This window comes from Neovison vison, chromosome X (genome assembly GCF_020171115.1).
Source record: "Neovison vison isolate M4711 chromosome X, ASM_NN_V1, whole genome shotgun sequence".
Lineage (NCBI taxonomy): Eukaryota > Metazoa > Chordata > Mammalia > Carnivora > Mustelidae > Neogale > Neogale vison.
The window spans coordinates 30,714,926-30,734,410 of NC_058105.1; the positions used below are offsets into that span (position 1 = coordinate 30,714,926).

General features: G+C 43.5%; 1 protein-coding gene across 5 annotated transcripts in view; it reads right to left on the reverse strand.

Annotated features, from left to right (window-relative positions):
* The window catches only part of DOCK11 (dedicator of cytokinesis 11), a 189,504-nt gene that overhangs the window by 32,384 nt on the left and 137,635 nt on the right, over positions 1 to 19,485 (reverse strand). For all 5 annotated transcript variants that reach the window (XM_044236036.1, XM_044236035.1, XM_044236038.1 and 2 more), the window contains 6 exons: positions 18,154 to 18,269; positions 16,893 to 17,030; positions 12,057 to 12,239; positions 8,632 to 8,745; positions 6,004 to 6,219; positions 5,857 to 5,914 (listed from right to left, as the gene is read on the reverse strand). In XM_044236036.1, the coding sequence (XP_044091971.1) occupies positions 5,857 to 5,914; positions 6,004 to 6,219; positions 8,632 to 8,745; positions 12,057 to 12,239; positions 16,893 to 17,030; positions 18,154 to 18,269 (825 nt within the window). The remainder of the gene's footprint in view (positions 1 to 5,856; positions 5,915 to 6,003; positions 6,220 to 8,631; positions 8,746 to 12,056; positions 12,240 to 16,892; positions 17,031 to 18,153; positions 18,270 to 19,485) is intronic.

The following is a 19,485-nucleotide window of genomic DNA, read 5'->3' on the forward strand; positions in this document are numbered from 1 at the left end:
GAGAGAGCACAAGCAGGGGGAGCAAGGGAAGGAGAAGCAGATTTCCTACCGAGCAGGGACCCGATGCTAGCTAGACTCGATCTCAGAACCCTGAGATCAGGACCCAAGCCAAAGGCAGATGATTAACCAACTGAGCCACCCAGGCACTCGGATGTGTCAAAGATTTAAAATACGTTCTAACTCTCCTTCCCTTTTGTTTTCATCATCAAAGGACACTTAACAGTAGAAAACAAAACGTTGTAGAATTGCTCAACTATAGTTTTTTTTTTAAAGATTTTATTTTATTTTATTTATAGTTTTGAACTAAGCCTGTCTTTAAGTGTTAATAAAACTTTTTTTCCCTTAGTTCTGCACTCAGCTGTGTTTTTAGTTGCCCAGTAAATACCCAGCTCTTATCTAGATCCTGAAGTTCTCAGACCGGGTAACAGGTTAATGGATTAAGTTTCGAAACTGTGTTTTCACATGTGTTTTAGCAGTCCACATTGCTATTGTGTTTTCACAATGTGTTTTAGCAGTCCACATTACTGTAACTGCATAGTTTAATCAGCTAATCACCAAAAGAGGGTGTTATGGATCATTGGAATGACCAGAGCCCAGGGTAAGGGGGAGCCCTGAGGATTTTACAACTCTGTCCCCATTTTGGCATAAGCTTTGCTAGTTTAACAAGTAGGATTTTCCAAGTCTAAAAATAGATGGCAGCTATAAATAAATAAGAATGTAAACTCCTCAATTTAACATTATGTTTTCTTTAAAATGCTAAACATCTTTCCCTATTTGGAGAGGGGCCCCTTGAGTTCTAGGAAGGGTAAGCTAAAAAACCTCAAAGGGATTATGAAGTAAATATTTAAATGGGGGATGGGCAAAAATGGGTGAAGGGGCATGGGAGACACAGGCTCCCAGTCATGGAATGAATAAGTCACAGGAATAAAAGGCACAGCGTGGGGAATATAGCCAAGGATATTGTAATGGCGTTGTATGGGGACAGATGGGACTCGTGGTGACCATACCATAACGCAGAGGGTTAAATCACTATGTTGAACACCTCAAACTAGTTTGACATTGTGTGTCAACTATACTCAAATTTAAAAAAATGTTTTTAAGCACCATTTACACTTACTGAAATGTGCCACATGATCTGGTGTTCAGGCTAGCAGCCTCAAGCCAATGTCCAAAAAACCACAGCGATATTTCTATTTTTCTTTTTTACTTACTATTTTGTCCAGTCTTCTAGTGTTAAAGATTAAGGAATGATAATGGAGAAGAATAATCCTTGATTTCTGCGTGATTGTAGGGTTTTTGGACTTGTGGAAACAAATTCTAGGGAAATATTTCTAACCATTTTCAGTAGACATAAAACTCTTATTGTGATTTCTCTAATAAAAAGAGGAGGTAATATTAACCTCACTTATCTGAAAAACAGACCTAAGAATGTATTAGTGTGTTTAGAGTTCTTCTACCAGTTTATTTGGAATTACAGGTGTACAAGTTCAGTATTTATTTTGGCTGTAATTTCATGGGCAGACCAGGGATGTAGGAAAAAAACAAACAAACAAACCCTGAAACAGGGCCTTCTTTTGCTAAGTAAGATTTTTCCATTTTAAAACCACCTATGTACTAAAAAAGGAGAAAACCAGAGTATGCCAATTTCAAACACATGGACTGTTAAAAAAAATATTTTGGTATCAAACAGAAAGTGTTCATTTAAAATATAAGTAAAATGAATCTCCATTTTAGTTATGACACCATGCTTGTGAAGACTCATTTTAGAGAGAGGTTCTTCCTGGACGCCGGGGTGGCTCAGTCGGGTAAGCGTCTGCCTTCGGCTCAGGTCATGATCCCAGGGTCCTGGGATTGAGCCCCACCTCGGGCTCTTTGCTCAGCGGGGAATCTGCTTCTCTCTCTGCCCCTTCTCCTGCTCGTGCTCTCCGTCTCTCCCTGACAAATAAATAAAATCTTAAAAAGAAAGAAAGAGGTCCTCCACACACGGGTGGTATTATATGAGGCAATCGAACACTGAGCCTTAGATGTAAAATGAAAGCCATGTAGTTAACTGTAGGAATCCTGGAGTTAAAAAACAAAATAAACATGGCTGTGTTCTCACAGACCAAGGCAGAGTGATAGGACTCCCACAAGATGGTTTCATTTTACCCTCATGTTACTCATTCAACTGCCTTAGAGGAAGTAGCTTGGCCATTATGATAGATAGTGGAAGGTTTCTTTGCAATATCTGTACCTGGTCAATTTTTAAACCTAGCTCGAGTAGTTTCTACAGTAGTAGCCAGCAATATCGTTTCTGGAAAGGGAAACTTTCAGGTAGAGTCTTGAATTAGACCTGCTGGATCCCAAAGCCATTCAAGACCACTGACTCCCTTTCTGTTTTGCCTGCCCTGCTCCCGACCTCCCCTCCAGCTCTATTGACATAATTGATACCTAATACTGTGTAAGTTTAAGGTGTGTGTGTTGATTTCACACGTGTATATTGCAAAACAATTACCACAGCGGTGTTAACACCACATGTACTTACCATCTGGGGGGAGATGAGAATATTTAAGATCTACTCTCCCAGCAACTATCAAGTATATAATACAGTTTCTTTTTTTTTTTATAATACAGTTTCTTTAACTATGATCACTGTGCTGTGCATTAGATCTCCATAATGTATTCATCTTATACCTGAAAGTTTCTACCCTCTCACCAACATCTTCCTGTTTCCCCTCCCACCCCCCTCCAGCCCCTTGCAACTACCATTTCACTCTCTGCTTCTGTGAATTCAACTTTTTAGATGCTACATGAAAGTAAGATCATACGGTGTTTGTCTTTCTCTTTCTGACTCATTTCACTTAGCAGAGCACCTTCAAGGTCCATTCGTATTACCCGAATTGGCAGGATTTCCTTCTTCTTGAGGCTGAACAACATTCCATTATGTATATGTGCCACATCTTTACCCATTCATTCAAACCCGTTTCATATGTTTTCATGTCACTAATTAGCACCTTTTTCATTTCAGCACTTCTTGTGAGGCAGGTCTAGCACTGATAACTTGTTCAGCTTTTGTATGCCTGGGAATATCTTCACCCGTCCATCATTTCTGAAGGACAACTTTGCTGGAAAGAGTACTCTTGACTGGCAGTTTTATTCTTTCAGTGCTCTGAGTAGATCACCCCGCTCTCTCCTTGCCTGTAAGGTTCTGCTGCAAAATCCACTGATAGACTTAGGGGAGTTCCCTTGTAAGTTACAAACTTACTTTCTCTTGCTACGTTAGGATTACTTGCCTTTAAAAAAAAAGATTTATTTATTTATTTGACACACAGTGAGAGACAGCAAGAGACAGCAAGAGACAGCGAGAGAGGGAACACAAGCAGGTGAGTGGCAGAGGGAGAAGCAGGCTTCCCACCAAGCAGGGAGCCCAATGTGGGGCTCAATCCCAGGATCCCGGGATTGTGACCTGAGCGGAAGGCAGATGCTTAACCAACTGAGCCACCCAGGAGTCCCATGGATTCCTTGTCTTTTGACAGTTTTACTATAAACACATCTTTAGAGACGCTATCTTTGAGTTTTTTGGGGATCTATGAACCTCGTGAACATGGGTGTCCAAATCTCTCTCTAGACTTGGGACGTTCTCGGCCAATATTTCTTGAAATAAAAGCTTTCTGTCTCTTTCTCAGACTCTAATAATTCACAGATTGTTTCCTCTGATGCTGTCCCGAAGATCACCCATATAAGCTTCTTCACTCTTTCTCATTCTTTTGTCCTTTGTTCTTCTCTGATGAGATCATTTTAAAGGTCCTGGCTTCTTCTTCTCTTGTTTTTTAAAAGATCTATTTATTTATTTTAGGGTAGAGGGGCAGAGGCAGAAGGAGAGAGAATCTCAAGCAAACAACCCACTGAGCAGGGCGCCTGAGATCATGACCAGAGCCTACATCAAGAGTTGGATGTCTAACCAGCTGAGCCACCCGTGCGCCCCATCAAAGGTCCTGGTTTCTATTTCACAGATTAGTTCTTCTGCTTGATCCATTCTGCCAGCAATGCTCTGCTGCATTCTTCACTTCATTCATTGTATTCTTCAATGCCAGAATTTGTGTTTCCTTCAAAATTTCTGTTTAACTTCTTGTTTTGTTCTCGTATGGTTTTCCTGACATCATTGAGTTGTCTTTCAGTTTTATTGTAGCTCATTAAGCTTCCTTAACACGGCTATTTTGAATTCTTGAGGAGGTAATCTGCAGAGCTCCAAGTCTTTGACACGGGTTACTGGAAGATTGTTGGGATCCTTTGTTGGTGTCATGTTTCCTTTGTTTTTCCTGTTCTCTCAAGTCTTGCATCTGAAGTAGCAGTCATCGCCAACCACCTTTACTGGCCGACTCTGGGAGAGAGCGAACTTCCATGGGGCCTTCCCCAACTTCCTATGGATAGCCTTGCTTCACACTCCTTGCTCCCCTTTGTGGCAGATTTCTGAAGCTTGTATGCCTTCTCTCCCTCATGCGACACACCAGGCCGGGTGCTAACAGCTCCCTTTTGCTCTCTCAAGGCTGGTGCTGAAGCTCAAGTCCATGGTCCCCAAGGGGCCCACAGATTCTGGATGGCTTTCTGGTCATCTGCAAAAGCTGGCTCTCATCACCTATCAGGAGAATGCCCAGGGACCCAGCTAGAGGATAAAGGAGTGTGTGGTTTAGATGTGCAAGGCGTGGAGAGTACCTGTGGGCTAGATGGGGCAATGGCGGGGGGAGAATCCATGAGCTAAGTGTCCCTCGTGCCTTGCTGGCGGGCTTCTGGATAGAGCCTGCAATGCAGCCAGTAGGATTCCTGTCTTTTAAAACCCATCTAGGAATCCTACCTGCACACTCCCTCCCTTTCCCCACCCCCAGTCATGCGGCTCAGGAGCCAGGACTCCGGCAGGGCGAGAGAGAAATGGGCCTCTTTGGCGGGTCCTGTACTGCTGGGGAAGCCAGGTGCCCACTCATAGGCTCTCACTTTTTCCCACTGAAGAAACCATGTGCAAGGAGGTCTCTCTTGGCACTAAGCCAAGCCACCTTAAAGAAGGTGGGACATGAGTCAAGTCAAACTGTTCTGAGCCGCTCCAAGGCATCTGAACTTGTATCTGTTTAGCTCCAAAAGCATGCCAGAACTTCTCAGCTGGACCCCTGGACATGCACCAAGGACCATCCTCTCTAATCTGTGGACAACTGTCTAAGGCAGCGTTCTCCAGGGGCTCTCAGACCGCAGCTGGGAGGGGCTGGGGCCCATTAGGGGACCAAGGTTCATCTGTTTGTTGCCTAAAGCCCGGGTGGGTGAGATTCCTCCCCAGGCCCCTTGGCACACACTGCTGGATTCCGCAGCTCCCAGAGGCACGTTTGTCCATGGACAGATACCACATTGTTGGGGGGGTTGTATACAAACAAGGCACATCTTATTTGGTCATCTTGCTGATGTGCTGACCCCTTCTAATACCAAAGTACCGGTACACTAAGGTAGCTACAGAGATATCATCTGTGGCAGGTTTTGGTGAATCTGAGACAGATGAGCGGAAAACAGAGGATCTCTATTAACCAGAGCTTCTCATGAGCCCTGAGAAGAATTTAATCGGTGGCAGTCTTCCAGGGAGACAATCTTGGAAAAATAAACATTGGGAATCAGGCTCGGCCCTGTTACTATTTAACTTATTCTTGTGCTCTTAATGGAAGGCAAAATGAACAGTCCAGTTTTCTTTTATAACAACTTCTGTTTAACATGGAATGGGGCTAACGGTGAACATAGTTTTCGGAGCTCAATGACATCACATTCCTAGTCACAAGCTACAAGCATGAAAACTCGCACGCTAGCGGAAATCCTCCACTGTGTCTGAGAACAGAAATATCTTACTTTTTCGATGAAGAAACTCTGCAACCAAAGCTGCCACGTGGACATAACACATTGCTGCCTGAAAGAGGAGGACAAAAAAAAGAACAGTCAGCCTGCGTTCCAGGGTTTTTGTAGGACTGTGCTCAGGACAAAGTCTTAGGTCCTCACCTCTGAAAAATCTCCATTTTTTATGTGAATCTTGGCCATGCTATCAAGCCAGGTTTTCCTGAGCTCCGGAGTGCTTGCATAGGACTTGGCTAAGCTATACTGGAGATCAATGAGCATTTCTGGATCTTTCTCATGCTCCTTCATTTGAGCAGTGGCCATGAGAACGGTACGGATTCTCTTGGTCAAGTCTTTGACTTCTGCAGGAAAAGCAGTTGCCTGATTTCAAAACAAACAAAAAAGACATGTTCATTAACATTATTAATGTGCTCTAAGCCTTGGCATCCAATCCTGGGAATAACATGATTTATATTCCTTGGGACAGTTCTTGGTATTTGGTTCTTGGTATATTACATATCTAAAGAGTATTTTATTTTACTTTACTTTATTTTATTTCATTGTATTTTAAAGTAAGCTCCAAGCACAGGATGGAGCCCAACACAGGGCTTGAACTCATGACCCTGAGATCGAGACCTGGGCTGAGATCATGAGCCAGATACTTAACCAACGGAGCCACCCAGGCGCTCCTGAAGAGCTTTAAATTAATTCTTTTTAAAGGCTCTACCTTGATGGCAGTATACTCACAATACATAAAAGCACGGCTTCTGGAGCCAGACTACCTGGCTCTGAACTCTAGCTAGTCCTCTGTAAATCCCATGGCCATGAGAATTATTGGCCGTTATCATGGAATTTTAGTTACAAGAGTAACTAAAAATGGACAGCTTACTATGGATCAAGCAACGGTCTGAGTGCCTTACATCTTTTATTTTTCCAGCAACCCTATGAAATAAGTACTGTTGTAATTCATTTAACCAATAGGAAAACGGAGGAACGCCACAGTTAAATAGTTCAACCAAAGTGTCACAGCTGGTTAAGTGGCAGGGACAGGATTGACACCCAGACATCCTGGCCCCAGAGCTAGTGATCTCAGCCACTCTTCCTTATGGAAAAGCATACCTATCCCGTCCGCCGATTACCACATACACTCAGGTAGAATCCATACATTTCCACTTCTCCAACTAAAAGGCTGTGAAGCACAGGACATTCTCTAAAGAATTTACTAGCTTCTCTTGGAGTGTTGTTTTGTTCTCCAAACCTCCTAAATTAGTTTCCTCTTTATCCTGGCCACTATTAAGAAAGTACTATCACTTCCTCTTAACACAAGTGGACTGATCACAATTATCAGTAGGATTCAGAGATGAGTGAGGGACAAGTTACAGGGGTTAGGGAGCTTTCCAAGGTGAATATAACCAAATGTGGAGGAAACAGTTCTTTTTTTTTTCTTTTTTCCAATTTATTTATTTTCAGAAAAACGGAGGAAACAGTTCTTAAAAGTGCTTTCTTAATCCCTTTAAAAATAATAAGTATGGCTAGTAAGGTTCCTTCTTTTTTTTTTAACTTTTATTTAAATTCGATTAGCCAACATACAGTACATCCTTAGTTTCACATTAAAGCTCCTTCTCAAACCCCAGTAGCAATTTCATTTACTGGGGTAAAGGCATACCTTGATGACCTTATTGGTGATGACAGCCCTACAAGAATAAAACTAAGAAATGGGTCATGACAAAGAGTTCTTATCAAGGTCAGCCACAGTGGACCTTGTTTACTTTGAAAAAGATGCTAATCCAATTTTTATATAACACAGAATTAAGAATGGTAATGACCAACAAAAATAAATTTCAGGGTAGAAGATCCTTAATGACAAAAATTGTTTCCATGCTCGTGGGATTAGTTGGAGCATACACTGATCTCTCAGGGAACCAGTAAAACTGGCTGAAAAGCAAACTTTCCCAGCCTGAGAAGCACTAGCACTGTTTTTTTTTTTTGTTTTGTTTTTTGGTTTTTTTTTTTCAGTCTAAGAAACATTCTTATGGGAATAATTTTTTTTCTTTGGTACATAGATTCTACATGTCCCAAACATCAAGTATGCTGTGACTGGGAGTTTTTTTTCCTTCCTTTTTTTTTTTAACACAATATTGTTAAATTATCCTGGAGGATGACCTTTCCCAAGAATGGGGATGATCCCTCTGGGAGAGAAAGCCTTCTACTGGCAAAAGATTCTTCTTCCCTTGAACACATGCATCACTGAAGATCAGGACCTGTTCTCTGTGCAACAAGACAAACGTATTTTTAACAATGTTGTAGGTTGAGCATATATGGATAAGAAAGAGGGATGGTGGTCAGGGTCTTGGGCTTGGCCTCAGCCACCTGGTATGTAAGAACAACAGGGTTAGGCTAGGGTTTGCCTATGTACCTAGGGCAAGCTGTAATCAGTGAACAGAGGATTCCTGAAACCCAGTGCACCAGTAATCAAAATCATAGATGATAATAACTCTCAAAAAAAGAAGTTTAGAAATCAAGCTCAGAAAAAAATTCCAATCCTACTAGCTATAATAACTACGTGTAACAAAGTATAGTAATTTCTCCAGCCAGCCAGATGATTTTGAAGATGCTCTATGTACCAGGCCGTGTTCTGGGCGCTGGAGAGACGGGGCCACACAAGGCAAAGCCCACGTCTTATACACTCGACACTATCAAGAGTTGTGAATCCCATGAGAGCATATCTAGAGCAGTATGAACTTTTCTGACTCAGAAGGTGGTTCTAGTTTACTCCTTGGAGTGAGAACATACCTTCATAGGTCTGTCACTGTTGGCAAAATTATTAATAATGAATAGAGACTCCTGAAATCGCGACCCTCCGCTTAGCGCGACATCGGCTATCAGCTGGCTCACGGCGATTATGATCTGTGGGAAGAAGCACACACGGTTTTTCGAATATCTTTTGAACAAATGCTGCTGATTTCCATCATTGTGGAAGCCCCTAAGCACACGAATGAAATGTTCTTTTTTAAAATTGCCTCACTGGGTGCCCTGGTGGCTCAGTCAGTTAAGCATCTGCCTTTGGCTCAAGTCAGGATCCCAGGCTTCTGGGATTGAATCCCACATCGGGCTCCTGCTTTCCCCCGCCCCCGACTTGTATTCTCATGCTCTCAGTCAAATAAAATCTTTTAAATAAAATAAAATCTTGTAAAAAGAAAAAGAAAAGGGGCGCTTGGGTGGCTCAGTTGGATAGGCGTCTGCCTTCGGCTCAGGTCATGATCCCGGAGTCCTGGGATCGAGACCCGCATCGGGCTCCCTGCTCTTCGGAGAGCCTGGTTCTCCCTCTCCCCGTGCTTGTGTTCCCTCTCTCGTTGTGTCTCTCTCTGTCAAATAAATAAAATCTTTTTAAAAAAAGAAAAAGAAATAAAAATGCTACACCATTCCACCGTAATCTGTTTTCTTCATACGTGAGGGGTTTTAATTCTTCTAGAGGAAGAGCAACTTGTCCCAAGGGCAAAGTTTATTTAGCCTTTTCTTGGTTAGATGCGAATGACTGTTCACAACTCTTAGCACAGTTAGATCTAAAACGATTTGCAAGATCATGATCTGAGACAACGGTGGTGGGATCTCTGCTTCGACTCTGCCGGCTAGGTCGTTGCCATGGCAAAGCTGGAAATAGATGACATTTTTCTTGGGTAGTTTATCAGTGCCTTTCGCTAGTCGATTTCAGGGTGCTGGACTCACAGTGGCGGCCCCTCAGCTCCCTTCCTGGTTTCTGACTCTGCTCTCTCCAGTTCTGACGGCAGGACACGTAAAGGCCTTAGGGGGTGGTCTGAAACTCAGGTTCCCTTGGATGATCGCCTACGTGATTCACACTCTGGTGCTGATGGCCGGGGGCTTTATCCCCACTTGCGGGAAGCAGGGTTTGGTGGGAGCTGCAAGCACAGGCTCTAGAGTCAAACTGCCTTACATTCAGCTTTTGGCTTTATTGATTATTCATTGTATGGCTTGGGGAAAGTTATTTCACCCTCCTGTGCCTCACTGTTCTCATTAGTCATATGGGGAGGATAACAATACCTGCCTGATAGCGTGGTTAAGAGAGTGAAAGAGAGCCTAATCACAAGACCAGTTAGCCCTTTTCTGAGCACTTACTATGGGCCGGAGATGGTTTGAAGTCTCCACATTTATTAATGCGTTTATATTTCAATAAATGACTTGAGAGAACGGATGCTCTGACCCTGAAGAACAGACCTTAATGGGGAATTTCAGGCATACGGGCGTGTTCACTGTGCAAGTGTTTTTTAGGGAAGGCAGTCTTTAAATGGCGCCTCATAAAAGCAAATAGCAAAAGCCCCAACAGGTAATGCTGGCCCTCATATCCCAAAGTAACTATGTAGCAGATTTTATAGAAAGCGTCTACCCCTATCAGATTTTCCCATTCCCAATGATGTTTCTAGAAAGCTGCAGATGGTTGCTTCCCCATTTCTTTTTTTTTTTTAAGATTTTATTTATTTGACAGAGAGAGACACAGTGAGAGAGGGAACACAAGCAGAGGGAGTGGGAGAGGGAGAAGCAGGCTTCCTACCGAGCAGGGAGCCTGACATGGGGGCCTGATGCCAGGACTCCGGGATCATGACCTGAGCCGAAGGCAGACGTTTAATGACTAAGCCACCCAGGTGCCCCTGCTTTTCCATTTCTAACCCAGTCTCCAACAAACAACTCCAATGGAACAGACTGTGGCAGGGAAGAAGTCGGAAATACGACCAAGGATCTCCCAGAGGGCAAAGATGCCTAGTGAGTCGAGAAGGCCCATCTGTGGTTTGGCTCAGAGCAGTTTCATCCAACGAGCAAAAGAAATGTAAACAATGACAACTCTCATACGCTGAGTGTCCCTTACACACATGCTAGGCATGGTGCCTGGCACTACACACACTTTCTGTTGGACCCTCACAGTAACCCTGCAGGGCGAACCACACCTGCCTCGTTTTACAGATGAGGCAGAGAGTTGAAGACAAATTGAGTCCCTTGCCTAGGGCCACACAGTAAGTAAGTAGCTGAACTGGGATTTAAACCAGGTGTGAGGGGTTGGGGGTGGCGGCGCCTGGGTGGCTCAGTCGGTGAAGCATCTGCCTTTGGCTCAGGTCATGCTCCTGGGGTCCTGGGACTGAGGCCCATGTCCTGCTCCCTGCTCAGCGGGGAGTCTGCTTCTCCCTCTGCCCCTCCCCCTGCTCGGGCTTTCTCTCTCCACCCCCCAATAAATAAATAAAATCTTTAAAAAAACTAAACCCAGGTAGGTCTGATTCCAAAGTTTGGGCTTGCCACAAACCTGGAGCCGTCTCTCAGTTTTCACTAACTGGGCACGCTGGAACATGAAAAAACAAGCTAAATTACTTGTTACGGTAACAGCCGGTTGTCTAACCAGCTGTGCCGTCTAACAGAGATTTTGTCTGGTACTTCATCGTTTCTTTTAATCCTCACGAAACCCCGATGACGTAGGCACAGATATTTGCCCCTAGTCTACATGTGAAGAAGTGGAGGCGTTAAGACTATGGAAGCTGCTCAAGGTCACATGGTAAGTGGTACTCCTGGAGCCTGAACTAGAGCCTGTGCCCTTGACCTCTGCGCTCTAGAGCAGGGCTGTCCAACAGAAGTAGGATGTGAGCCCCAAAGGCAATTTTAAATTGTCCCATAGCCACATCAAAAACGAAAAAGATACGGGTGAAATTTAATAAATTTAACTTAACTCAACTCTGTCCCAAATATCACTTCAATGTACAGTCAATATAAAATAATTGAGATAGTTTACTTTTTTGTACTTGGTCTTCAAAAGCCAATGTGTATTGCGTATTTACAACACATCTCAATTTGGCCTAGCCGAGTTTCAAGCGCTAACTGGCCCTATGTGGCTAAGGGCTATTGTATCGGACCGAGTATCTAAAGGTATTGATACTTGATACTTTTTTAGAGGCTAAAGACTGAACAGAGGAAAGAACAGGAGTGGGCTGCCTGGGTGGCTCAGTCGATTAAGCGTCTGCCTTTGGCTCTGGTCATGATCCCAGGGTCCTGGGATCGAGCCCCACGTCAGGCTCCCTGCTCTTCCCTCTCCCTCTGCCCCTCACTCCCCACCCCCCAACTTCAAGCTCCAACTTTCTTTCTCTCTCAAATAAATGAAGTCTTAAAAAAAAAAAAAGAAAGAAAAAGAAAAAGAAAGAACGGGAGCTTTGATTTTCACAGACCTGCAGATGTGTCCTCAAAAAGGTTTTCCTTTTGGTATACTCAAAGTTGTTTCTCATCAGAAGGTACAAAAGTGCAGATGCTTCGTTCCTGGTTGAGCTAATCTTCGAGGTGCAGCACTTTAAAACCTCATAGCAAAATGCAGCACACATGTTCACCCTTCCTTTGAAAAAGGCTGAAGGGAACTAAAGAACAGGAAAAACATAAGTAAGTATCTGAAAACCCAATCACAAAAATCAATCCATTATCACATGCCTATTATATTCTCGCTCAAAACTGTATTGGCTGCTGGTGCACCTGGATGGCTCAGTCGGTTAAGCGTCTGCCTTTGGCTCGGGTCATGATCCCGGGGTCATGGGATCAAGCCCCGCATTGGGTTTGTGCTTCTCCCTCTCCCTCTGCCTCCCCCCACCACCCCTGCTCATACTCTCTCTCTCGCAAATAAATAAAATCTTAAAAAAAAAATAACAGGCGAATTCAAGTCCATACACAGGTCACTACAAAAATGTGCGACACTGATTATAAACGCAACAGATCCAAGAAGAGCTCACGATGCTCTGGAAAAGGTGAGTAGGTTGTTGATAACAGGTATTAAATTAATGAATGGCTTAGATGATGAATGACTGATGGGTGCCAGTTTGGGCTTTGAAAACAGAAGGACTATCTGCATTGCTTACACTTTCGCTTTATGTTTAAACTGTATTTGAACAGTTGCTTATAGTCTGAACTCCCAAACACTGAGAAAATTATAGTGGGAATCTATCCATCAAGTAAAGTTGATCTTTTAACAAGCAGACGCGCATGCATCTTCTACTCATAAATAGTGTCGAGTAAACTGTATTTTGGCATTAGAAAGAGAGTGCAAAAGTGATGCAAATCTTCCAAATTGCCAAGTGGCTGTTACTCTGAAAATGTATTCATTCTGCTTTGTGGAAGATCAACTGTCCATATAACAGGCTGGTTACAATCTCCCATGCCTCCATGGCGAGGCAAGCAAGTGGTAAGTTCCTTCAAGGATACACAATGGAGTTTTTTAGGAAGTGTGAAGCTAGAGGGCCACCCTTTCAAAATCATTCCTTGGGAATCTTAAGTTTAAACCCATGTTATGGGAACTGCGCCCCCCCCTTCTTTAAAGTAACCTCTGCAGCTAGTGTGGGGCTCAAACTCTTGACCTCAAGATCAAGAGTCACATGCTCCACTGACGAAGCCAGTCAGGCGTCCCAGGAATCTACTCCTTTTATCACCTCAACACCAAATACAAATGCTGTGCAGATAATGAATGTTTAATGAACTTGCTGATTGGCAACTGGGAACTCTCAATAGTCCCAGCAGATGAGACTAAATCTTGCTGGGCAAGATACTCTAGTATGAAAATAAAGGTGTGAGGAAGGGCATGGGAATAGTGTAGTTAATCCGCCACACTTAGCCTCTACCATACTTCTCTGAGGGGACAATGGCCAAAATCATCAATGACCTTATTGTCAATCCCAATGGACTCCCTTTCCCCCATTCTTACTACACCACTCCATACCTCTTAATACTGCTAAAACTTTTTTCTCCTTTGGCTTCCATGATATCCCTCTTTTTTACCTTTCTTCCCACTTCTGTGACTGCTGCTCCCCTCTCATCTCCACAGATTTCTTTTCTAGCCCTTTCTAGGTTGTTTTTCTTGACTGTATTGCTCTTGACCTTTTTTTTGTTGTTGTTTGTTCTCCCTCTACATACTCTCCAGGGGAAATAAAACCACTCCCATGGCTTCAATTACCACTCATATGCTGATGATCTCCCTAGTTCACTATGCTCCAGTTAAACTGGGCCTTTCAGTTCCCAGAATTTTCAGTTTTTTCCCAAATCTGGGCCTTTGCATATGCATGCCCTTCTCCCTAGAGTGTTCTTCCTTGGGCTTTTCAAACAGTTGGCCCTTTTTCATATTTCAGGTCTCATTTTAAAAGGGACAAGCCTATTTAAGTAAGATATCTGTGGAGCACCTAGGTGGCTCAGTCGGTCAAACTCTTGATTTGGGCTTAGGTCATGATCTCAGGGTTCTGAGATTGAGGCTCATGTCTGGCTCCACACTGGGCATACAGTCTGCTTAAGATTTTCTCTCTCCCTCTTCCTCTGTCCTCCCCACCCCCATCCTGCTTGTACATGCACGTGCGCTCTATAAAAAAAATAAAATAAGGTAAGGTATCTCTTACAAATCATTATTCTCTATCTTAGCACCTTGGTTCCTTCCTAAAACTTATAATTACTATCTTATTTACTCATTTATTTTCTTTCCCCCAACCCCACTAGACTAGAAGCTTAGCGAGGGCAGAGACTATGTTTCTTTTGTATCCCCAGCACTGTATCTCTAGTACCTAGTACAGTGCCAGAGAGAGAAATGGTGTTCAATAAATACAGGATGGATGGATGTATGTATGGATGTATGGATGGGTGGATGGATGGTAGATAGATGGATGGATGGATGGATGATGGATGGATGGATGCGTGGGTAGATGGATGGATGGGTGGGTGGATGGACGGTGGATGGATGGATGGACAGTGGATGGATGGATGGATGGATAGATGGATGGGTGGGTGAGTGGATGGATGGGTGGGTGGATGGATAGATGGTGGACAGATGGATGGGTGTGTGGATGGATGGATGGATGGATGGATAGATGGATGGATGGGTGGCTGGGTGGATGGCTGGCTGGCTAGATGGATAGATGGTGGATGGATAGATGGATGGATGGATGGGTGGGTGGGTGGATGGATGGATGACTCCAAATCTAGTTTTCTAACCCAAATCTCTCTCTAGAGCAAAGATCTATATATCCAACAGCTAATCCTAACTGCTCTAACTGGATGTCCTAAAGGCACCTTAAATTCAACAGGTCCACAAAATAGAACTCATTAACTTTTATCATCTCTTACCTAACTTATTATAGTAAGTCTTTTTCCTGCCTTTATTATTGCCACCAATCTACCTTCCACACTACTTTTGAGAGTTTTCCCCGCCTGCACCAATCTGCTTTTAATACAAATCTAATTGTGTTGGTTCCATGCTCCCTGAGGGCTAAAAGATGAAGTCTAACTCCTAAGATAATTACATAATCATCTGGTCCCCCTGACCTCTTCAGTTTCATCTCTCACTCAGTCCATACTAAGTTCTACCTCTACTGCAATGGAGAAACTTTTGCTAAATTTGGACATTTTCCCTCCTCCTCCCCACACTCAGTTCCCTGTATAGACTTGTTTTATTCTAGTGGTATTTGTGGATATGCGTGCATATACAGGTGTATGTTTCCCTCTACTGTACAATAAACCCTTGGACTGTATCCCTGACACAGTGTCTAAAACCAGGAAGTTCCTACCTGAAAACTGTTTGGTTGGTGAATTATTTCTGGTTCCATGCTCCCTGAGGGCTAAAAGATGAAGTCTAACTCCTAAGATAATTACATAATCATCTGGTCCCCCTGACCTCTTCAGTTTCATCTCTCGCTCAGTCCATACTAAGTTCTATCTCTACTGCAATGGAGAAACTTTTGCTTTCTTTCCCTTAGTTGCTTATAACATGCTTGTATTGAATTCAGTTCTCCAAATACTTCTTTATTCAAAAATTATATTAAGGAGGGATGCCTGGGTGGCTCAGTGGGTTAACTGTCCACCTTTGACTCTCCTGGGATCAAGTCCCACATCGGGCTCCTTGCTCAGTCAGGAGCCTGCTTCTCCTGCTTCCTCTGCCCCTCTCTTCCTCTGCTTCTCTCTTACTTGTTCTGCTTTTCCTTCTCCAAAATAAATAAATAATCTTAAAAAAATTATATTGGGGTGCCTGGGTGGTTCAGTCGGTTAAGTGTCTGCCTTTGGCTCAGGTCATAATCCTGGGGTCCTGGGATTGAGCCCCGCATCGGGCTCCCTACTCAACGGGGTGTTGCCTCTCCCTCTGCCCCTCTGCTCGTGCTCTCTCTCTCCAATAAATAAATATAATCTTAATTTAGAAAAAATAAAAAAATTATATTAAGGAGTGGCCATTAACAAACAACCTTCAACTCCACCCAAGTTCTGTATCGAGTAAATGCAATAAGCCAGCAGACAAATAGTGATGACAAAAAAGTTCTCCAGGCCCAGCTATTCCACTACACAAATCAATTAATTGAATTTCTGTGTCTTGTTGGAGTTTCATCCTTGCGTAGAGGCCTTGACGTAGCTTTCCATAACTGCAACTCCCTCCTGGCTTATGATGCCCTTTATTACGTTTAAAAGCCATCAAAAACAGATCAGGAATAAATTTTGGCCATCTGTTTGAATCCAATTTATTCCTAAAAGCCTGGGCTGAGGTTTGCGTCGAGATGAGGTAAGCAGCCTGAACATTTGGAGCCTGCAGACACAATTAGCTTCGAAAGGCAGAAATCATTCGCCTGAACTCGTACTAGTGCCTACCGTTCGCAGGCTATGATGGGAGACCCCGGGGTTAGACAACCTGGTCTCTGCTTGCCAGGGGCTCATACAGGAGCACGTGGATTAAGTTCTATAACCTCGGCATGAGAATACTTTGAGAAGAAGCAATCTAGAAAAAAACCCGGCAAAGCTGGTCATCTGAAAATGAGAATTTCCTAGGAGCCTGTGGGAAAGGGGAAGGAAAGGCGATGTGAAATAGAAAGCATGTTCAGACTTTACAGGGTTCTCGTCGGGCCGTCTTTGTGTGTGCTGCCGTTCTACATCCGTACTTACAAAGGCCCTACTTCATAGCTTCGTGAACTGAGGTTCGAGGACGTCACTCCAGGGCCCTGCGGTGCCCTCTTTCCTGCCTGCCACGGAGGGAGACCCACGAGCAGCTCAAAAGAGGTCCTTACCTTACTGATGAAGGCTCGCAGGGAGGCAAAAACATGTTTCAGCGACGCTTCGGACTGTCCATTTTTAAGGAATGCCAGATGGATATCAAATACTTTTTTCATTAGTGGGTTGTGGCCATCGTTATTTAACAGTTGACTCTATAAAACATTTTAAAAAAATACATTTTGGGGGCACTTGGGTGGCGCAGTTGGGGAAACATCTGCCTTTGGCTCAGGTCATGATCTCAGGGCTGTGAGGCTGAGCCCCACATCGGCTCCCTGCTAGGCGTGGAGTCTGCTTAAGATTCTCTCTCTTCCCCTCCCTCTGTCCCCTCCCCTGTTCTCTCTCTCTCTCTCTCAAAAAAAGTAAACCTGGAGGGCCAAAGCAATTAACTGCATTACACAGAGAAGAGGGAAGAAAATGACTGATTTTAACTCAGGGGGAAGCAAGCACAATTTTCTACTTTTGAGTTCTCCTGCTAATATTACATTATGGGACAGTTACGTCATTTTCACTCTTCAGAGCACTGTCCTATTATCTCATCTTACTCCCTCGACAATCTTGCAAGATCATGGTTTTTACATTCTTCTTTTTAAAATCGTCACGATGAAGGGGCACCTGGGTGGCTCAGTTGGTTAAGGAACTGCCTTTGGCTCAGGTCATGATCCTGGAGTCCCAGGATCGAGTCCCGAACCCGGCTCCCGGCTCAGTGGGGAGTGTGCTTCTCTCTCTGACCTGGCCCCCTCTCATGCTCTCCCTCTCTTTCTCATTCTCTCTCTCAAACAAATAAATAAAATCTTAAAAAAAAAAATCCTCACGGTGCCAATTTGTGTGGAGAAGCAAACATCTGAGAAAAAGCACTGAACATCTGGCCAGGGAAGCTAGTCAGCCTGCCTTGGCATTGTCAAGCCTGAGAAAATGCCTCATCACCATGGGTATCTGGGCAAACCAGTTCAATCCTAATTCGAGCTAAACATGACTGGATATATTTATAAAAGTGTGACAGAAAAGGGCTTTAAACACACACAAAAAAATCAAACAGAAGTTCAGAGGTAGCAGGAAGCTTGAGGGCAAATAAGTCCAAACCCCTCCCTTCGTTCATGTGGCAAGGGAGTCTCCGTGAATCCCCAAGGTCACACAGTAGCCAAACGAAGTCTGTCATCCAAGTTTCCAGACTGTTCATTCGGGGCTTTTTTACTACGCTGTGCTTCCTCTGACTAATTAATTTGTGTACAATGTTTTCTTTAGGACACCACCTTAAGTGGGACTTCTCATTTTTACCTTGAAGCACTGGGTGAAAAACGAGATGGTATCCAGCACCGTTAGGGAAACTTCAGTAGCAGTGTTGCCTTCGAGAAGTGCCTGATGGAAAATGTCTGCTTCAGTTGTTGTGGAGCCTAAGATTACAGAAAAATGAGTTAATACAGACCAACGCAGAGAATCACGTGACTGTTTTGAATGATTATTCGCCTCCCCCGCAAGACTCAGCGAGAGACAAGCAAGAAGAAAGGGGGCTCTCAGTATCCGCAGACCTAATGAGCTTCGCTGTATTTATTTATTCCTTAATCAAATATAATCCTGGCTAATCAATGCCCCTCATTCTTACTTCAGCTCTGTTATCAACAACCCTGCAACACGTAATTAGGTGTCTCCGCTTCTTTGGAGACAAGATCTCAGGGATGAACTCAGATGATGTGACAAGGGAACAAAAATGAGAAATTGCAGACAGCTGGCGACATCACCTATGGTGGCGCTCCCCCCTCCGCCAGATGTTTCTAATCATGCCAGTGTTAGGGGACTTGTTTCTAGATCAGAAGAAAAACAAAGCACCTGGACCAACCGAAGGCAGCAGGTCCCTTATATTTTTACAAGGGACAACAGCAAAGCCGAAGTCCATAAAACTTGCATTTTTTTTAAAGGTCTTGAGTCTATTATTAGCTCAGGGTCCATCTACCCAAGACATTTGTTTTTATTATTAGTCCTCATGACAAAGCCAGTTTGGCTGGCTTCCTTTTCGGCAACCTCCAGGGGACTATATGGAAATGAAAGATTTCTCTTTGACTTTTTATTAATATTTGCTCTTCAGAGGATCACTTCCACTTATAGAACCCTCCAGCCTTCCCTGCCTGGCCAACATTTCTCTCCTTGCCCTGTTCTCCTTGTCAATATTTCAACACATGTGCAATATGCCTTTGTCAAAATAGTATTTGCAATTCTCTCACTTCTGCATTCAGCTCAGCAGGGGTAATCCCTTAAAATCATTGAATGAACAGATATTATATATACTGAACAAATATTAGAGATACTATTATATGAAGATGCCATTGTTTGCACTGAAGTTTAACAGTAGGAACAAAGGCTAGCCAGTGTAAAATAATATGATGAGAAGAGCAATTCAGTGGGGGAAAAATCAGTTTCTTTAATACCGAACTAAGAGAAAAACCATGGTTACCTAAAAATCACCAGGAAATCCACACATAGTTTATTAGGTATTCCTGGATGACAAAAGGACTGTACATAAACATAGAGATATGTAAATACATCCATAGATGTGTGGTCATTTCCGATTGTATTGGTGATTTAAGCTAGAATTCCTTCAAGGTTCCATAGCAT